The sequence below is a fragment of the Protomyctophum bolini genome (genome assembly GCF_963924005.1).
Source record: "Protomyctophum bolini genome assembly, chromosome: 12".
Taxonomy (NCBI): domain Eukaryota; kingdom Metazoa; phylum Chordata; class Actinopteri; order Myctophiformes; family Myctophidae; genus Protomyctophum; species Protomyctophum bolini.
The window spans coordinates 45,833,344-45,852,124 of NC_137873.1; the positions used below are offsets into that span (position 1 = coordinate 45,833,344).

General features: G+C 38.3%; 2 protein-coding genes across 4 annotated transcripts; both read left to right on the forward strand.

Moving 5' to 3' along the window:
* Window positions 1-3,241: 3,241 nt before the first annotated feature.
* On the forward strand, window positions 3,242-5,079 carry LOC308326326 (cilia- and flagella-associated protein 65-like; the record flags this gene model as incomplete). Its single annotated transcript, XM_080779129.1, has 5 exons — window positions 3,242-3,262; window positions 3,640-3,821; window positions 4,044-4,146; window positions 4,404-4,454; window positions 4,951-5,079. The coding sequence occupies 5 exons, from the start codon at window positions 3,242-3,244 to the stop codon at window positions 5,077-5,079; spliced, it is 486 nt and encodes a 161-aa protein (XP_080635255.1).
* LOC308325788 (uncharacterized protein) lies at window positions 4,466-16,749 on the forward strand. 3 transcript variants are annotated; one of them, XM_080778481.1, is made up of 8 exons: window positions 4,466-4,548; window positions 4,929-5,137; window positions 8,617-8,842; window positions 9,629-9,720; window positions 10,373-10,524; window positions 11,700-11,811; window positions 15,978-16,053; window positions 16,670-16,749. In XM_080778481.1, the coding sequence occupies exons 3-5, from the start codon at window positions 8,620-8,622 to the stop codon at window positions 10,379-10,381; spliced, it is 324 nt and encodes a 107-aa protein (XP_080634607.1). In that variant the 5' UTR covers window positions 4,466-4,548; window positions 4,929-5,137; window positions 8,617-8,619; the 3' UTR covers window positions 10,382-10,524; window positions 11,700-11,811; window positions 15,978-16,053; window positions 16,670-16,749. The 3 variants fall into 3 exon arrangements, with proteins under 3 accessions (XP_080634607.1, XP_080634606.1, XP_080634608.1); XM_080778480.1 differs by lacking the exons at window positions 4,466-4,548; window positions 4,929-5,137 and adding an exon at window positions 7,116-7,803; XM_080778482.1 differs by lacking the exons at window positions 4,466-4,548; window positions 4,929-5,137 and adding an exon at window positions 7,116-7,803 and having other exon boundaries at window positions 11,703-11,811.
* Window positions 16,750-18,781: the final 2,032 nt, after the last annotated feature.

Below are 18,781 nucleotides of genomic sequence, written 5' to 3' on the forward strand. Positions count from 1 at the left end.
TTGCCTGCAAAATAATTTGCCTGCAAAATAATTTGCCTAAAAAGTATTTTGTAAAAAGTATTTTGTAAAAAGTATTTTGTAAAAAGTATTTTGTAAAAAGTATTTTGTAAAAAGTATTTTGTAAAAAGTATTTTGTAAAAAGTATTTTGTAAAAAGTATTTTGTAAAAAGTATTTTGTAAAAAGTATTTTGTAAAAAGTATTTTGTAAAGAGTATTTTGTCAAATTTGACAAAAAAATAATTTGCCAAAACCCTAATAATTTGCCTAAAAAAATAATTTGCCAAAACCCTAATAATTTGCCTGCAAAATAATTTGCCTGCAAAATAATTTGCCTGCAAAATAATTTGCCTGCAAAATAATTTGCCTGCAAAATAATTTGCCTGCAAAATAATTTGCCAAAACCCTAATAATTTGCCTAAAAAAATAATTTGCCTGCAAAATAATTTGCCTAAAAAGTATTTTGTAAAAAGTATTTTGTAAAAAGTATTTTGTAAAAAGTATTTTGTAAAAAGTATTTTGTAAAAAGTATTTTGTAAAAAGTATTTTGTAAAAAGTATTTTGTAAAAAGTATTTTGTAAAAAGTATTTTGTAAAAAGTATTTTGTAAAAAGTATTTTGTAAAAAGTATTTTGTCAAATTTGACAAAAACAATTGACAAAATGATTTACAAAATTGACAAAATAATTTGCCTGCAAAATAATTTGCCTGCTAAATAATTTGCCTGCAAAATAATTTGCCAAAACCCTAATAATTTGCCTGCAAAATAATTTGCCCCCCAAAATAATTTGCCCCCCAAAATAATTTGCCAAAATAATTTGCCAAAATAATTTGCCAAAATAATTTGCCAAAATAATTTGCCAAAATAATTTGCCAAAAAGTATTTTGTAAAAAGTATTTTGTAAAAAGTATTTTGTAAAAAGTATTTTGTAAAAAGTATTTTGTAAAATAATTTGCCTGCAAAATAATTTGCCTGCAAAATAATTTGCCTGCAAAATAATTTGCCTGCAAAATAAAAGGTATTTTGTAAAAAGTATTTTGTAAAAAGTATTTTGTAAAAAGTATTTTGTAAAAAGTATTTTGTAAAAAGTATTTTGTAAAAAGTATTTTGTAAAAAGTATTTTGTAAAAAGTATTTTGTAAAAAGTATTTTGTAAAAAGTATTTTGTAAAAAGTATTTTGTAAAAAGTATTTTGTCAAATTTGACAAAAAAAATTGCCTGCAAAATAATTTGCCTGCTAAAATAATTTGCCTGCAAAATAATTTGCCTGCAAAATAATTTGCCTGCTAAATAATTTGCCTGCAAAATAATTTGCCAAAACCCTAAAAATTTGCCTGCAAAATAAAAAGTATTTTGTAAAAAGTATTTTGTAAAAAGTATTTTGTAAAAAGTATTTTGTAAAAAGTATTTTGTAAAAAGTATTTTGTAAAAAGTATTTTGTAAAAAGTATTTTGTCAAATTTGACAAAAAAAATTGCCTGCTAAATAATTTGCCTGCTAAATAATTTGCCTGCTAAATAATTTGCCTGCAAAATAATTTGCCTGCAAAATAATTTGCCTGCAAAATAATTTGCCAAAATAATTTGCCTGCAAAATAATTTGCCTGCAAAATAATTTGCCTGCAAAATAATTTGCCTGCAAAATAATTTGCCTGCTAAATAATTTGCCTGCAAAATAATTTGCCTGCAAAATAATTTGCCAAAATAATTTGCCTGCAAAATAATTTGCCTGCTAAATAATTTGCCTGCAAAATAATTTGCCAAAACCCTAATAATTTGCCTAAAAAAATAATTTGCCAAAACCCTAATAATTTGCCTGCAAAATAAAAAGTATTTTGTAAAAAGTATTTTGTAAAAAGTATTTTGTAAAAAGTATTTTGTAAAAAGTATTTTGTAAAAAGTATTTTGTAAAAAGTATTTTGTCAAATTTGACAAAAAAAATTGCCTGCTAAATAATTTGCCTGCTAAATAATTTGCCTGCTAAATAATTTGCCTGCTAAATAATTTGCCAAAACCCTAATAATTTGCCTAAAAAAATAATTTGCCAAAACCCTAATAATTTGCCTGCAAAATAATTTGCCTGCTAAATAATTTGCCTGCTAAATAATTTGCCTGCAAAATAATTTGCCAAGATAATTTGCCTGCTAAATAATTTGCCTGCAAAATAATTTGCCTGCAAAATAATTTGCCTGCAAAATAATTTGCCTGCAAAATAATTTGCCTGCAAAATAAAAGGTATTTTGTAAAAAGTATTTTGTAAAAAGTATTTTGTAAAAAGTATTTTGTAAAAAGTATTTTGTAAAAAGTATTTTGTAAAAAGTATTTTGTAAAAAGTATTTTGTAAAAAGTATTTTGTAAAAAGTATTTTGTAAAAAGTATTTTGTAAAAAGTATTTTGTCAAATTTGACAAAAAAAATTGCCTGCAAAATAATTTGCCTGCTAAAATAATTTGCCTGCAAAATAATTTGCCTGCAAAATAATTTGCCTGCTAAATAATTTGCCTGCAAAATAATTTGCCAAAACCCTAATAATTTGCCTAAAAAAATAATTTGCCAAAACCCTAATAATTTGCCTGCAAAATAAAAAGTATTTTGTAAAAAGTATTTTGTAAAAAGTATTTTGTAAAAAGTATTTTGTAAAAAGTATTTTGTAAAAAGTATTTTGTAAAAAGTATTTTGTAAAAAGTATTTTGTCAAATTTGACAAAAAAAATTGACAAAATGATTTGCCCCCCAAAATAATTTGCCTGCAAAATAATTTGCCTGCAAAATAATTTGCCTGCAAAATAATTTGCCTGCAAAATAATGTGCCTGCAAAATAATTTGCCAAAAAGTATTTTGTAAAAAGTATTTTGTAAAAAGTATTTTGTAAAAAGTACACTTTTCATGTTGTGTAGGTGCCAAATTGGAGAAATCAGTAAAATCGATCAAAGAATTGATCAATGTTACCATGGGCCTCATACTGTACACCACAAAACGAACAAACACTGTAGGCCTACAAAAACGAACTTTCTAAAGTTCACAATACTCTCCAGAGGGCAAAAGGGCAGGTGCTCTAGCACCACCTAGTGTATCTGTATCTGTAAACATAATTATTCATTATGTTTAACAGTAATATAATAGGCCTTCTCGCATGGTTTGAGAAGATGAAAGATGCATGGCTATTCTAAATTTCCTCTGCAGTGGACTAGTAGACACCTTGCTATCTGTTACACCTAGGTTACTTACTGATGGGCCTGGCTGGCCAACATGGCAGATATAATGACCCATGTGTGGATTTTGCATGTTCTCCCCATGTCCCCTAGGGTAGGTAGGTAGGTACCCTCACAAAAAAGATGCAGTAATCCTGGTCTCTATACTGCCTGATGGAGGCAAAAGGAACTGGTTCGGCCTGCTCACTCATTCATTGAATGCTTGGGGCTCTCCCCAGGTTGGCAGAGGGAGAGTAGTTCACAGGATTAAACTTTAGGAAATTGGCACCGGGTGAAAAATGGGTTACAAAATCATGGGATACAAAAATAAAAATTACCTGTGTGTGAAAAGCATTAAGCTTGTGATGCTTTCACTGTCTTCTCTAGCATTTGTCATGTCATTAACAGCTTCAAGAGTTGTGAAACCACTTGTTTCTATTTTCCCGGCTCTTGCAGCATCTAGGTGAGCTCAGGGAACGAGGGCTGCTCCAGCGGCGAGAATCCAGCCAGAGGAGGTGCTTCTCATGGGTAGAGACTTGGCCAGAGCTGGTCTGGGAGGACTGGGAGCTAGGGAAGGACTTCACCAAGACATTAGTGTTAAAGAACGTTGACAGCAAGCTGCAGAAGCTACGATTCAGGTCCTATAAATGCACACATGAACGGTTGCATGCAAATAATTGATATTGAATAATAGCACATGTGCAAGCACAGGAGCCTGTGTTCATGCATAAGGAAACACTTACATGCAAAGAAGAGGTTGTGATTTTACTCAAAATGTATATTAATAAATAATAACCCAACATTTCAAAATATCCTACATCAGATGAGCATGGACCAATCACCCTCTTCCTTCTCACCAGGCCTCCAGTATCCAAGTTCTTCACCACCTTCTTCCCGCAGATCATCGTTCTCAGTCCTGGGATCTCCTTTTCTATGCCTGTGACCTTCAGACCCCTAGAAAAGGTAAAATCTATTCTACAACTGCTAAAAAGTATTTAGCTGGATAGATTTGGAATCCTTTAACCATTTAAACCCTATAATGCTATATACTATTACCTCCTCCATAGACTGGGTCTGTACTTACCCCACTCCTTTTTTATCTCTACACCAAATGTTTTTTGCCAAAAAATAGCAGATCTGCAAGCTTGTTGCCGCATGATTTTGTTGAATATTCACTTGGTTCCTCTCTTGTATGTATGCTTCTGTCCCCCTGAACGCAGTGCGAGTATGAGGACAATGTTGAGTTCTGGGGTAAAGATAGCACCTTCCGGGTCAGTGGTCAGTGGAGATCCCCGAATCGGTGCTGTTGCCGCTCTGTGCCGTGCAGCACTCCTCACACACCACTTTCCTGTTCAGAAATGCCAGGTATGTGTGTGTGTGTGTGTGTGTGTGTGTGTGTGTGTGTGTGTGTGTGTGTGTGTGTGTGTGTGTGTGTGTGTGTTTGTGTGATCCTAAGTTTGGATAGTACTAGAACTAGATGATTGATTACCAATGTTTTGACTGATATTTTGTCAAAAAGTGCTAAATTGATTCTAATACATTTGAAATACTTTGATGAAAGCTTTTCAAAAACCAACGTGTCGCATTATTTTAGACATTTCTGATTTCTGCACATTGGGTGAAGAAGTGTGAAGAAAGCAAGGCATGGGGAATGAGTCTTTCAACCACCCTCCCTCCCTCCCTCTACCATCACCATTTATGTCTCTTCTCTCTGGCCTGCCCTCACCCACTCACCCCTCTCTCAGTAAGTTGCAGACATGTTTTCAGTGGGTGAGTGTGGCGCCATTCCAACTCAGCCCAGAGCGAGGCCTGCTGAAGCCTGGTGAGCAGTGTCAAGTCGCAGTGGTCTTCCGACCACAAGAGGCGCTGCTGCATCAGCAAGAGGCCCGCTGCTAGTTTGGAGAGGAAGGGGAGGAGCTTGAGAACCTCTGCACTGTTCTTCTTGAAGGACTTGGTTAGTAACACATGACACTGATAACCGCAAGGCGAGAGTTGTTACCTTGAACCTGAACCTTTAGGAAATTGCTGCAATCTGAGACCATAGAGCGCCGAAGTCTGACGTCACTTTCAGTAGAGGGCGTCAGTCCCCAGGTTCATGTATTTGTTTAGTTGCATTGAAATCCCCATTGAGGCGATTTTAGATCGCCTCATATAACAACTGTGTTTGAAAAATAAACATGTCACCCCGGCCGCTTCACTCATATGGATATGAAGAATCAACTGACTGAGAGAAAACGCTAATGTTACTGCTGCTGAATTAGTTAGATTTTCGCTAGAAGCAGACTGTATCATATATGAGTGACTGACTGTTGCAAACGATACAGAGACACCTCCCTGACAATAACGCCGAGACAGCTTGTTTATTTTTGGACCACAACGCTTATAGTAGACGATATTAAGATCACCCCATGTTATTCTCCATAGAGAAATTACTTCCGCGAACCAGGGGAATCGAAGGGATGAGCGAGTTACGTCAGGACTTCGGTGCTCTATTCAAATAAAACAAAAGGTAATGTTGCCCTGAGAGGCAATACAGTAGTTTCTCAACCAAATATGGCATGGTCATGTAGTCCAGGTGACGCTTCAGGCTGTTGCTCCTTCCTCAGACTTAGCCCAATATTTAGATTCCGAGACAGAGTGGATCAAAACACCTTTTTTATTGAAAACTACGGACCTGCGGGGTGTTATTGCTTGCCGCACACAAACCGGACAAGTGGGGCAACCGGGAAAGCAGCTTAGATTTTGCATTTGTACAAGATAAGAGTTACTTTGAGGCAGGGATCGCTTGTGGCCAAAAATAAGCAGTATGGTCGCTAAGACTGACTAAATGAGATCTCCCACAGATCGGTGCACGGCATGCACATTATGTGCAGACATGTTAACCACTTGACTTGAGCCCATAACTTCTCATGCGACAAATATCAAAAATAGCGTGTTGACATGTGATGTAAGCTAAGGTTGTATATCTCCACTTTATGTTGGTTTGGAAATTGTCATATTGATTCACATTGATAACATACAGGCAGACGGGTGGTAAATGCAAGTTATGATTTTAAAGTCATACAAGCATCATACAAATGTATATATTTGTATGATGCCACTCTGTTGTGTTGTGATAGGTTTATTTACCTTTTTAAATTAAACTTTAAACAGGATACAGGCTTTAGTTTACACAGTCAAAGACGTCCGGAAACGCCACTGCCACGTTGTGTGCTTGCAGATTGCCTATTGACGTTGGGGCGCACATACCAGCACGTCATGAAATAGAAATCACACTTCAGAACATGGAAAATAGTAAATACATCTCAGTTCAGTGACCATACCAATTGTGTAAAGAAATGAGACTGTCTCTCTTGCTAAGAATGGAATGTTCCTGTAAAAGATATTTGCTCTGTCCTTTTCATCTGGATTGAACACATTTGCAATTTACAATTTAGGCATTTAGCAGACGCTTTTAATCCAGAGCGATTTACAGTAAGCAAGAAGAACAACACAAGAACCTTATAGAATATCCGTACAATATTCTATTTATTTGATCATAGGTTGTAGCCTACTAGACTGCATGGGCAAGACCACTTCTTCTTAGTCACTGTTTTGCTGTTAACAGGATCATATGGGCTGTAATAATAACATTATTTAATTATTTCAAGAACCTTTCCAAAATGTTTCACTTTATCTTTGTTTCATTGTTACTAGTGCTTGCAAATCTTGTTACAATATACTTGAAACTATTTCCCACCTCTGATGTGGGCATTATTTCCTTCCATTTATAATAATAACAACAACAACAAAAATGTCTCCTAATATAGTGTTGTGAAATTACAATGTCATCATTATTTATAAAATATACCGGTATATGACTTTCATAACATTTATTAGGCCTATTCATGTTGACCGAGGGACAAAACAGAGAATATTTAATTGTAGGGTATTTGAGTAGTTGGATAGTTTTTATTGCATATCATTCGATATTGGATGACATGAGCCAGAAATCTATTTATAGATTATTATTATTTTCCTCCTTTCCTTTTTTTTACTGACAGTTATTGGGAACACAATATTGTTTTAGTTATAGGAATGGCTGCACTTATATTGTAATAGTATTTAAAACTTACTTTGAACATGATGTTTTCCCTGTATTGTGTACATTGCCTCCATCACGTGTATTGTTGTCAAATGTCAATGTTATTTAATTGAAAGAGTTTTAGATTAATATATTTCACACAACGGCAATGGTTCTTTATTGCTTCTCATGGGTTGGATTACCTTACTTAAACATACAAGGCCTCACGATCTTTGGCAGGCCTGAACACCAGTTTTGGAAACACTGGAGTAGAACAACAGCGTCTAAAGCTGAAACAAGGGTGATCGTGTGTGGATGAGTTTATCTGAATCTGCCTCCATGTTTCCCCTATTTTTGCCCTGGGTTTTCCGTCTGCACTCCTTTCTTTTTTTTCTTCCCCGTTATTTTCTTAATATACCTTTGTAGCAAAGTACCCATATCTGCAGCTGAAGAGCTCAGACAGGAAGCAGGAAGTGGACAGCGCAGCGCTCCACTTAGGCTATGTACCTGTGGGTGTCAGTGTGCAGAAACACTTTGATGTTACCAATCCTTCCCCTGTGAGTAGAAAATGAAGACATGCACAGTATACGCATCCTCCTTGTACCTCTCTCTCTCTCTCTAGTCCGCGAAAGTTACCAATCTGCAAAATATGACTAATAGCTTTCTTCACAAATATCACCTCTCAATTTGTTCCAACCGAACCTTGTGACAGCTGCTGAAAGTTGGGGTACCATTAACAACCTATATGCAGGCAAAATGTTCTCATTTTTAATCTGCTTTAGTTTAAGTAGCATGTGACGGGTCAAACTAGGGGTTTTCTCCTTGGGCTAAAACGTTTTGTTTTTTTAAGATATTTTTTGCGGCTTACGCCTTTTATTGGTTTTTGAAGGGACAGACAGTAGGCTGACAGGAAACGGGAGAGAGATGGGGGGATGACATGCAGTAAAGGCCGTGTCGGGCTCGGGAGTCGAACCCGCGGCACACTGCGACTGGATTACTAGTCGGGTGCCCAAACGGTTACGCCACCACCTGGGCCGGCTAAAACGTCTTTGTGCAAAACAGAATCATGAAAAACCCCTATAGTTTGACACGTCACATGCTACTTAAAGCAAAATGGAAATTAGTAAATTTGCATATAGGTTCAGGTTGTTAATGGTACTTGGAACTAGAACTTTCAGCACCTGTCGCAAAGTTTCCCAAGGGAGTTGGGTTGGAACAAATTGAGAGGTGATAGTAGACACCTTTTATGAACATATTTTGTGAAGAAAGCTATTGGTCTAAGCATTTATTTTGCAGGTTGGTCACACATTTGGCTTACTTTCCCTAACTACTCTCTCTCCACTCTCCTTCCCTCCCTCCCTCTCCTCCAGGTGATGACCTCCTTCTCCCTCTCTCGGCTGCCTGGTGCTTCACCCCTGCTCGGGTCAGAGTTCAGCTGTGACGTCACCAACGGGGAGGTGGCTCCCGGTGCGTCGCTGCGGGTGACGGTCACTTACGCCCCGCTGGCCGCAGACGCAGTCTCTGTCGACTACCTGTCCCTGACCTATCCCGGATCGCTCAGCAAAGCCCTGCTCAAACTCACCGGGAAATGTATAGGTAGGTATACAGGTGCACTATGAATCGTTTTAGGGCGAGAAGAAGCGAACAGGCAGTGGGTGAGGGCACATTTTCATAATTGTTCAAACTTCTTATACTTCTTAGACTTTCAGAAATGCCAAAAATATGAGATTTATAAGCTCACAACATGTTGTGATGTGATGTCTTGTGAGCTTGTGTTAGCAAGACACCATTGTACGTCTAAGTATAAAGTAGGGATTTAGTGGTTAACCGTTTTGCTTTTGGAAAGCTCTCGTTAATGGCAGTGGTGGAAAGTAACTACATACATTTACTTAAAGATGGAGTGCCACAATTTTTGTATTTTTCCAGTTTTCCATGTGTCTATGAGGTGACAGTACTTCATTAGACACCCTGGAGTTGTTTTTATGTGCAATGGTGTATTAACTTTGTATGGCACCGTCGTTTTTCACCAGAAGCAGAGACGTGCAGTGTTTTCATTTTTTCAACCAGTCTAACGTTCATTAGAAGGACAATATCAGTCACCAGAAGCAGAGACGTGTGTGAAGTTACAATTGGTTTATATAGGAAGGTAAAGTTAATATCAAATATCTAAATATTGAATCAAGCAACTTAAAAACCATCTGGGGTGAAACACAGAAGTCAGATGTTAAAATGACAGCAGGGGGGAAAAAAAACTTTAATATTGGACACCTCTTTATAGTAATTTCTGTCTGTCTGTTTCTTTCTTACACGTGTGTGCGTGCGTGCGTGCGTGTGTGCGTGCGTGCGTGTGTGCGTGCGTGCGTGCGTGTGTGTGTGTGACAGTCTACACCGTCTTTGCGCTCCTAGAATACTTGGTCGTTGGATCCAACATGGCGTTCCACCTCACTGCAGCCTTGGACTTCAGCAACCAGGAAGTACTGGTGGCCACGCCCCCTGAGGACAAGAGATACTGACCTCACACACACACACACACACACACACACACACACACACACACACACACACACACACACATTTGAATTATTTTATTTGGTCCACAAAAAAAAGGAAAAATGCATAGGACATAAACATTATGGGTGCAGTTATTATGTTACAATCACAAGCCTATGACACATGTTTGGAATCATACTGCTAATATAAATGATGTTCCTCGGTTTCCTGTCAATCAAAATCATGCCTAACATTAACCTCTAAAAGAATACAAGAACCGCTGAGAGTGAGATTTTAGAAATGTTAGCCCCTCTAACATTCTCTGCACGTCTGTGTGTGTGTGTGTGTGTGTGTGTGTGTGTGTGTGTGTGTGTGTGTGTGTGTGTGTGTGTGTGTGTGTGTGTGTGTGTGTGTGCGTGTGCGTGCGTGCGTGTGTGCACACGCGCATTATGTATACAGCAAACATTTCCTCTCATTTTTTTAAGTTTCGTTTTTTGGCTTTTGTGCCTTTGTTGATAGTTACAAGCGACGAGCTGACGCGACAATAAGAGCCTATTATGTGGCATTATGTGGCATGTGCCTGGACTAGGCCAGCATTGACTGTTTCCTGGTGTATTGTGACTGTAATCTTGACAGGTTTCCTGAAGACCAAAGATGAGTCAGTGTGAGGAGAGAGAGGAGGAGGGAGCTGACAAACATCACATCCACAGAGCAGAGCCTCCATCTGTGTCTATGAAGAGTCATGAACCTCCTGACTTCAGTAATGAACCTGGACCTCCAGATACAACGTATGTGAATCCTCCTATACAATTCAAGGTTCAATGTTGTACTTTATTCTTCCATCTTGTGTACACTACATGTACATAAGAGTGAAACTTGGCTTCCTTCAGACAATGCAGCAGCATTATATACACCAGCGGTTCCCAAACTTTTTCACGTCAAGGACCCCCAAAAAATATATGCCAGGGACCCCCCATAAGAGAAGATTTGTACGGCTCTAGCGGTGATTCTCAACCCGTTTAATTTCAAGGACCCCCAGTTTCACATGCATTAGTCTACATATCCCCATTTAATGGCATTTCTATCTCTGGGACCCCCAATTTATATTGTAAAATCAATGCTAATTTAACTCTGAGAGTGTACAAATGGAACCAAATGGACCCTAACGGGTCTCTGAGTTACAGTCCCATAAGGGTCCAGTTGGTTCATAACTATCATCTAGCTGGGTCCCCCCTGGAACTCCCTCAAGTACCCCTGGAGGTCCCCGGACCCCACTTTGGGAACCACTGATATACACAACACTATAATACAACTTTGTGATCTCATGCTAAGTTACATGAATGACAAAAACAAGACATAACATCTAATAATGTTGTATGAATCCTGTTCAAAGTTAATCTACAGATTGTAAGTTACTGTGTGTGCAGTTTGTGAATGAAGTGGTACAAATCAGTGTGGTGTTCAGTAGACAGGCTGGCTGCTTGTGTGCATGTATAGTATGTGAACAGTAATATGTACAGTATGTGATTGTGTACAGTATATGCAACAAGCCATGTTTAAACTATCCCCGGTTATTGTATTGTATATTTAGTAAGTATTGTACAGTGACAACTAAAGTCTCTGTAATGTTTATGTTGTACTATTGTCTATTACTATAAAACTAAAATAAAGGGATTTAAGATCAATCTTGGCTCTGCCTCCTACTGACTGCCTAGTCCTAATCTGGTGTACTTGTGCCCCCTCTTGGCCAGGCCCTGTAACTACAGGATTTTACATGCATAGTAAAACTACAACAAAACAATTTATATAATGTTTTTTGCAATTTTAGTTTTCTTTTTGCTGCAATGTTGTGTGAGGAAACTAAAAGATGTTACCCTTGTATAAATAAAATGAAATGTAACAATAATACAAATAAAAAAAAGAATTGACAATGTCATTAACACAAACAATGTTATGATTCCAGAAGTCTGTACCACAGAGCAGAGTCTCCAACACCCAGCTACATGTCTATGAAGAGACGCGTCTAAAGGACTTTCTCCTGACTTCAGTAATGAACCTGGACCTCCACACACACAGTATGTGAATCCTACTGTACAATATACACACTATAACCACTAACCAGGGCTGCACACAACTTTTTTGGTCTAGTAGCCTACTCAGAGGAGCACCTGGAGGAGTTACTGGTGCTCTTAAAATGCGGCGACCCGTCTCGCCGGATGGATAAAAGAGGGATGCATGAATAACTTATAGCAAAGCGATATTTATTGGATAAGTGGGGACTGGGGAGTCAATGGAGAGTATTGCAACTAAACTCTAGATTCATCCCATTATTTAAAAAAATCTAGAGTTGCAAATTGCAGCTATAGGTCCATGTGTATTCCAGCCCTATATCATGCATATTCTAATACAAACTTCTTAATACTTCCTAAGGATAATATGAGCATCAAAGCAATATTTAGATTTCTTTTTTTAAATTATTTAATAGCTCACAACGTGTTGCGGAGGCGACACGTTGTGAGCTTGCAGATCGGCTATTTGTTTAACATATGACACGTCGTACGGCGAAGCATACGTCAGGCTTCCCTGACTGAGGCAATGTACACAGTCAACACAGAGTCAGACAGTCAGACAGACACACATTGCTCCTCGGTGCAAAATAAACAGTGTACACTACCCGACTTTACGATAATAAGGGACAGTATGTCGGGGCACGCTGTTGTCATGTTGATAAGCTTCATATTGTGCAGCAGCAGTGCCAGTCCGTGAGAAACGGCATCGCACACTTGCTCCAGCATCTGGAAAACAAGCAGTGAGCAGCATGGAATCCTCCCTCGTTTGACTAAGGACACGCTGTGATTAGCCACAATGGCCAGTGCACTTGTGCAAGACGTGCTGTGATTAGCCAGTAGTAGCTACGGTACTTTGAGTGGCAGTCAGTGCGAAATGCTCTCTGTGTGGCCCCAGCTGTAAGCTGTTGGTGCAGAAGCGCTTCCCGGCACATTATGAATTTTGACGGCGCATGCACACTGGCGCACCGCTTATGTGCAGCCCTGACTATAACACTATACAATATACACACTATGGTCCTCTCCTCATTCACAAAGGAGAAATACGCCACAGTGTAACTGATGCGTAAATAGATGCGTAATATGATATCGTATTTATCCGTCCGATCAAGCTGCGATTTGCTCCTGTGATATTCAGGGAACCTGCATGGTGTAATCACTTCAATTGCGGATCGCTGAGTGTATCCTTTCCGCATTTTTCCCAAGCGATTCGCCTGGTGTCGCCTGGTTAGTTGGAACATCCATGCCCATTCAACACAATATAAGGCAACAGGAAATATCGAAATACGTCATCATAGCCTGCACAGAGGATTCCAAACTTTAAATTTTATACAACAGCCGCGATGAGCAGTTCATTTTGACAGGAGGGTCTCTGCACGGACAGATCTTCAAGTAAACAGCGCAAGTTGTATATAATTATAAACTAAACTTGCCAACTTGGCACGCATTGCTTCACTCCTTGTTAAATGTCAGAACATTAATAGGTTAACTGATGTTACAGTTACTTTCACATAATGAGAAAGAAGTTAATTTGTACTGTTCACCACACGACCAAATGCTATATTACAACTCGGCAATGATAAAAGCCCTTACTGATGACTGCACTGCAGGGTTATAAAAATATGAAAGAACAATTGCACACTCGCCTGCAGAAGTAAAATAGATATCAGAGCTGCATTGATTCATGCAGGGAATAGATTAATATCATCTCACTGTCATCTGTCTAAATGCCATGTGGAGAATGGATTTGTTCTGATCATGGACACGTAGGTAGGCATATAGCTATTTAAATGTTCAACCATATACGGCGGGTAGCCTATATCCTCTTTGTGCAGGTTCATTGCATGATGTCGTCATATTAAAATGATTTGCGGGACATTTGTCACCAAACATGATTGATCTCATGATGAGATCAATGTAGTAGCCTACAGCCTACACAGCTACAGTTGCCCATATTATAATTAATTAAGGTGATCTGGCTTAAAACTATAGACTGGCCGAATTGCACTGATGCCATAATGTGGACTTCTATTTTTTTATAGGGCTAATTAGCCCTAGTGATTGCTGTCTGTCTGTCAGACCGGCATGTCTGTGAACCCAGGGCTCGAAATTAACTTTTCTTGGTAGCACCAGTGCTCCCAAATTAAAAAGTTAGTAGCACTAGCAAAAAATTAGGAGCACCTACCCAAAAAGTAAGGAGCACAGACAATATATATAACGCAATACATTGTATTAATAAAAGAGTATAACGCAGTATACCAATTAACACTTGTAAACATCTCCATGTCAGTGCATTAGTCACGTGCATACCTAACTGTGGCATTAAGACATTGCATTTCTGAGCACTGAGCACTGCAGAGTTCATCACATGCCGGGTTAAGGTTTAACAATAAAATATGAAACTTATTTATTCAGACCATGGAGAAATGTATTCAGTCCACCATGAACATTTTCCCTTCCCTTTTTTGCTATACAGCTTGTCCCCACAGGTCTCAATATTTGCTATTGAGAATGAAAGAAATTAGATCAAATGTCCACCAAATATGATGATATATAATGATAGGAGCACCTCACTTCCCACTTAATTTTTTTTGAAGGAAGAACAGACAGACAAAAACTCAACTAACAAGAAAAAAAAGACAGAAAGTAAAAGAAAAAAGGCTGCATTTTTCATATTACAATAAACATTCAATGAAATTCTATTGCAATATCGCTAGGCTGAGAGAAGAGATTCCACTTTTCCCATTTTTTATAGAATTTATCCTCTTGTAGTCTAAGTATGAATGTTAGTTTTTCCATAGAATGCAGTTCCTCAATAATGTCCATCCATTGATCTTTCGTTGGTGGGTCCTGTCCTAACCCTAACCCTATATATATATATATATATATATGCGTTACCTCAGTCTGAGCAAGTAGGCCATTTTATTTATATACCACCTTTCACACATTCAAACAAAGTACAGTACAGCTCATTTAAAGCCCAGACTATATCAGGCTATCTATCAAGCCTAGTTGATAGACTAGCAGCAATTTGCAACTCTAGATTATTTTATAATGGGATGAATCTAGATGAAATAAAGTATGGATGCCACAACTGGACCAGGATGGAAAGACCAAGGGTTTGCGTTCTAAGCACAATGACGTGTTTTTAAAAATTGGTGTATGTACAGTATGTGCCATTTAACATTCCATTTTCCAATTTCTTCGGCTTGTTGCCATATATGAATGGAATGAGATATGAGAGGACAACATTTTTGTTGGCAGTATTTACTCAATGTGCCACTGAACAGAACTTCATTCAATTTGTAGGGTGTGACTATACTGCGTTCCATCAGAAGCCATGGGATATTCTCTTCTTGGGAAAACCATTTCTCAAGTGAGCGGATGGCAAAGGAGATGTGATATAATTCTAAATTGGGCAATTCAAATCCACCTTGTTGTTTACTTTGGTAAATAATTGTATTTTTCAGCCTTGGTCGTTCCCCCTTCCAAATTAATTTTGTAACCAGGCCTTGTATCTGACTTTTGTTTTAATCTTGATGAGTATGGCGTACAGCTCATGAAAATCTAAAAATCCTATTTCAAAATATTAGAATATTTACGAGACCACTAAAAAAGTATATTAATGTATGCAGTCAATACTTGATCTGGGCTACTTTTGAACAAACCATTTCATCAATGGGGCGTGGCATGGAGGTGACCAGCCTGTGGCACTGTTGAGGTGTTATGGAAGCCCAGGTTTGCTTTGATAACAGCCGTAAGTTAATTTGTATTGTTCAGTCTCATGTCTCACACCTTCCTCTTGACAATACAACCTAGAATCTCTGTGGGGTTCTGGTCAGGCCAGTTGGCTGGTCAGTTAAGCACAGTAATACCATGGTCAGTACACCAGTTACTAGTAGTTTTCAATATAAAAATATATTTCAATCCAAATACAGCAAAAATAGAAGATCTACAAGCTCAAAACATGTCACACTGCGACACGTTTTGAGCTTGTAGATCTTCTATCTTGGCTACTACAACAGTATATGCAGTGTGGCCCTCTGGAGTGAGTGTGGCCCTGTCCATATCCAAAGTTGCCCACCCCTGATTTAGAAGACATGTTGTAGAATCTGCTCTCTGCTCTCAATGAGGTTAATGTGTCTCATCATCACGTCTGTTTGCTGCTCTTCCAGATATCGCCGTGCAGTTCCTCCATAAATCTGCCCCCATATGCAAGCTACAGAAGAAGTACGCAGCGCATGTCGCCAGGTTAGTGGATGTATAGATCTACACGTTGTGTTCTATTCATTCCATGGTGCAGGTTAGTGGATGTATAGATCTACACGTTGTGTTCTATTCATTCCATGGTGCAGGTTAGTGGATGTATAGATCTACACGTTGTGTTCTATTCATTCACACACAGACATCAAAGGGGGCTTCAGCCCCTGCCCTTTTACCCTTCTGTAAAACAACTGCCCTCTCCAGACCACGAATGCAGCGTTTGCTACATGGTGGAAGAAATGCAAAATGCCCTCCTCTCCTTTCCATGCCATTCCAGAAGGCCGCAGTCTCGTGAATTTACGTCTCCTGAACTTAAACACAGCATTTTGCGTTGAACAAATTTGTTTAGAAATCCATGTCGTTACACCGCATCTCCACTAGCTAAAGATTGCTGGGTTGCGCCCCGAAAATATCTAATCTACAAGCTCTCAACGTGACAGTTGTGAGCTACCTGGTTGGTTGGTTGGTTAGTAGCATATTCTTGTCTCAAAGATTAAGCCATGCATGTCTAAGTACAAACGGTGAAACTGCGACATGAGTCCATATTTATCATTACCAATGTTATCGGTCGGTCAATAGCTTTCTGTTTGTTTCTCTATCACAGTTACTGACATGTGGATGAAACAGCAGACGCAGGACATCGACTCTGCTTTGGACCCGGAGAGCAAAGACCGTTCGTCTGAGAAACTGCAGCCGCCGTCTGTGTCCGTGAGCCATCACCAAGGGGAGGAGATTGTGTTTTCAGCCAGGTTGGCATTTAATGCTCCTCCCACCTCCGGTGAACTCTCACATTTCTGACATTGAGGCACAAGAACACTTTGGTCACTTTTATTTTTTTTATATAAAGTATATTTATTGTTTTTTCACTTGGGTGACTTTGTGAGTGTGTGTTGGTGTTTCTTGCTTATCAAATCAAGGAGACAACAAGAGAAACAAGACTACAGATATGTAGTAATGCCCCATTTAGACTGCAGTCACAGCCAGTCAAATATTTTCCCCCGACCTTTCACACTGCATCTGCAATGAGCAGTAATGCAATACAGTGAGGACATGAATAACAAAAAATAAAAGATCAATTAAAAGCAATGTTGTAGAAGTGGGTCTTGAGCTGTGCTTTAAAAATGTCTACAGAGGCTTCCTGAAGAAGGCACAGTGGGAGCTTGTTCCATGCCGTCAACCCGTAGAAGCAAAAAGCTGCTTCCCCGTATTTTTTGAGGTTTGGGCTGTGTTAACATCATGATAACTCCAAGTGTTGGTGAGATTCATACCTCCAAATATAGTTGCTCTGTGGATTTATTTTTAAATTCACGTCTCCCCAAGAATCTCCTTTAGTTCACTTTAGTATGTGTGCCAAAAGTGTGCCTTTGAGCCCTGCTTTACAGTGAAACTCAACAGGGAGACTATCTTACGTCATACATATATATTCTTTTTAATCTATGGAGCAACTATTGGACAACAGACACGAATATGTGTAGTTACATTGTGGCATGGAAACCACACAGCTCAAAGCTCCACCAATAAACATAATATGTCTTTGCACTTTAAGTAATCTGGTGTGGTGAGTTATTATGAATAATAGTCAGGTTTTCTTTTTCTTTCTTTTCAGTTAACCCATTTAGGCCTGACGTCGAAGTTAAAAAAATGTCTGAAATACCTCATGTTTCTCTATCAGTGGTGCTCAATATTTCATGTCGAGGACCCCCAGAATGATGTGTATTTTGCCGCCGACCCCCATCTGAAAATATGTTGTTCCAGAGACCTCCCCAGAAGCAAATGTATGAGTTAAAAATGTTCCCTCTGAAAGAATATATATTCAAAGATTTGCACCACATTTTCACGATATTTCAAAAATAGCAGACCTACAAGCTCGTAGCGCTGCACTCGGTGCTGTGCTATGAGCTTGTAGATCTGCTATTTTTCAACGGCTAAAGCATAACATAATGCTTAAAACACCAAAGGGGTTCCCGCCCAAAATGGGTTAAATACTGGTCCGGGTTGCGTGGTCCGGCTTTTATTTGCTACCTGGCACATTCTTATTAATAAAAATAAATATTTTATTGTTTAGTTAAAGAATATAACATTATTTAATACAACTATAATACATTTCAACATTTTATTACTAAATGATATAATATTATTTAGGGTTAGGGTTTATATAATTGTATAACACTAACAATAATTTAAGTTTGTGGTCCGTATTTTTGATTGATTGATTGAAATATTTATTAACAGTTTGCAGAATTACAGTACATTTTAAGCACAAACTCAATACAAAGACTGTTGACTGTGAGTGGACGACACCATGAAGCATTACACTTGTTTACAACAGGGTCTAGTTACTAGTATGTACCTATAGCCTAGGGTTACAGTAACGATAGTAAATGTTTGGATTTAAATACGTTCTAAAACATAATTATTTATTTTATATAATTGTATATAACATTAATAACAATAATATAAGTTTTGCATTGTGTGCACAATTTCACAGCAATCACAAGATGTTACAGCTTTTTGTTTGAAACTGAGCACTCCTGCGAACTTTGGAAGCCAATCTTAGCCAATCAGGATGGAGTCTGAGAAATCTGAAAGACCCGTTTCGTTGAATGGCTCTAGAGAGACTGTGTACCAATTTGCGTGATGTTTGGACCAAATTTGCAGTTGTACTGTCCAAAAACTTGTTTTGCACAAAGCGGTCTCCTGGTGGCGCTATAACAGG

Bases quoted from the DNA above. Each gene is read 5' to 3' on its own strand.
- LOC308325788 (XM_080778481.1), top strand. From the start codon at position 8,620: ATGACCTCCTTCTCCCTCTCTCGGCTGCCTGGTGCTTCACCCCTGCTC. The intron at 8,843-9,628 runs GTAGGTATACAG...TGTGTGTGACAG, and splicing joins ACTCACCGGGAAATGTATAG to TCTACACCGTCTTTGCGCTC.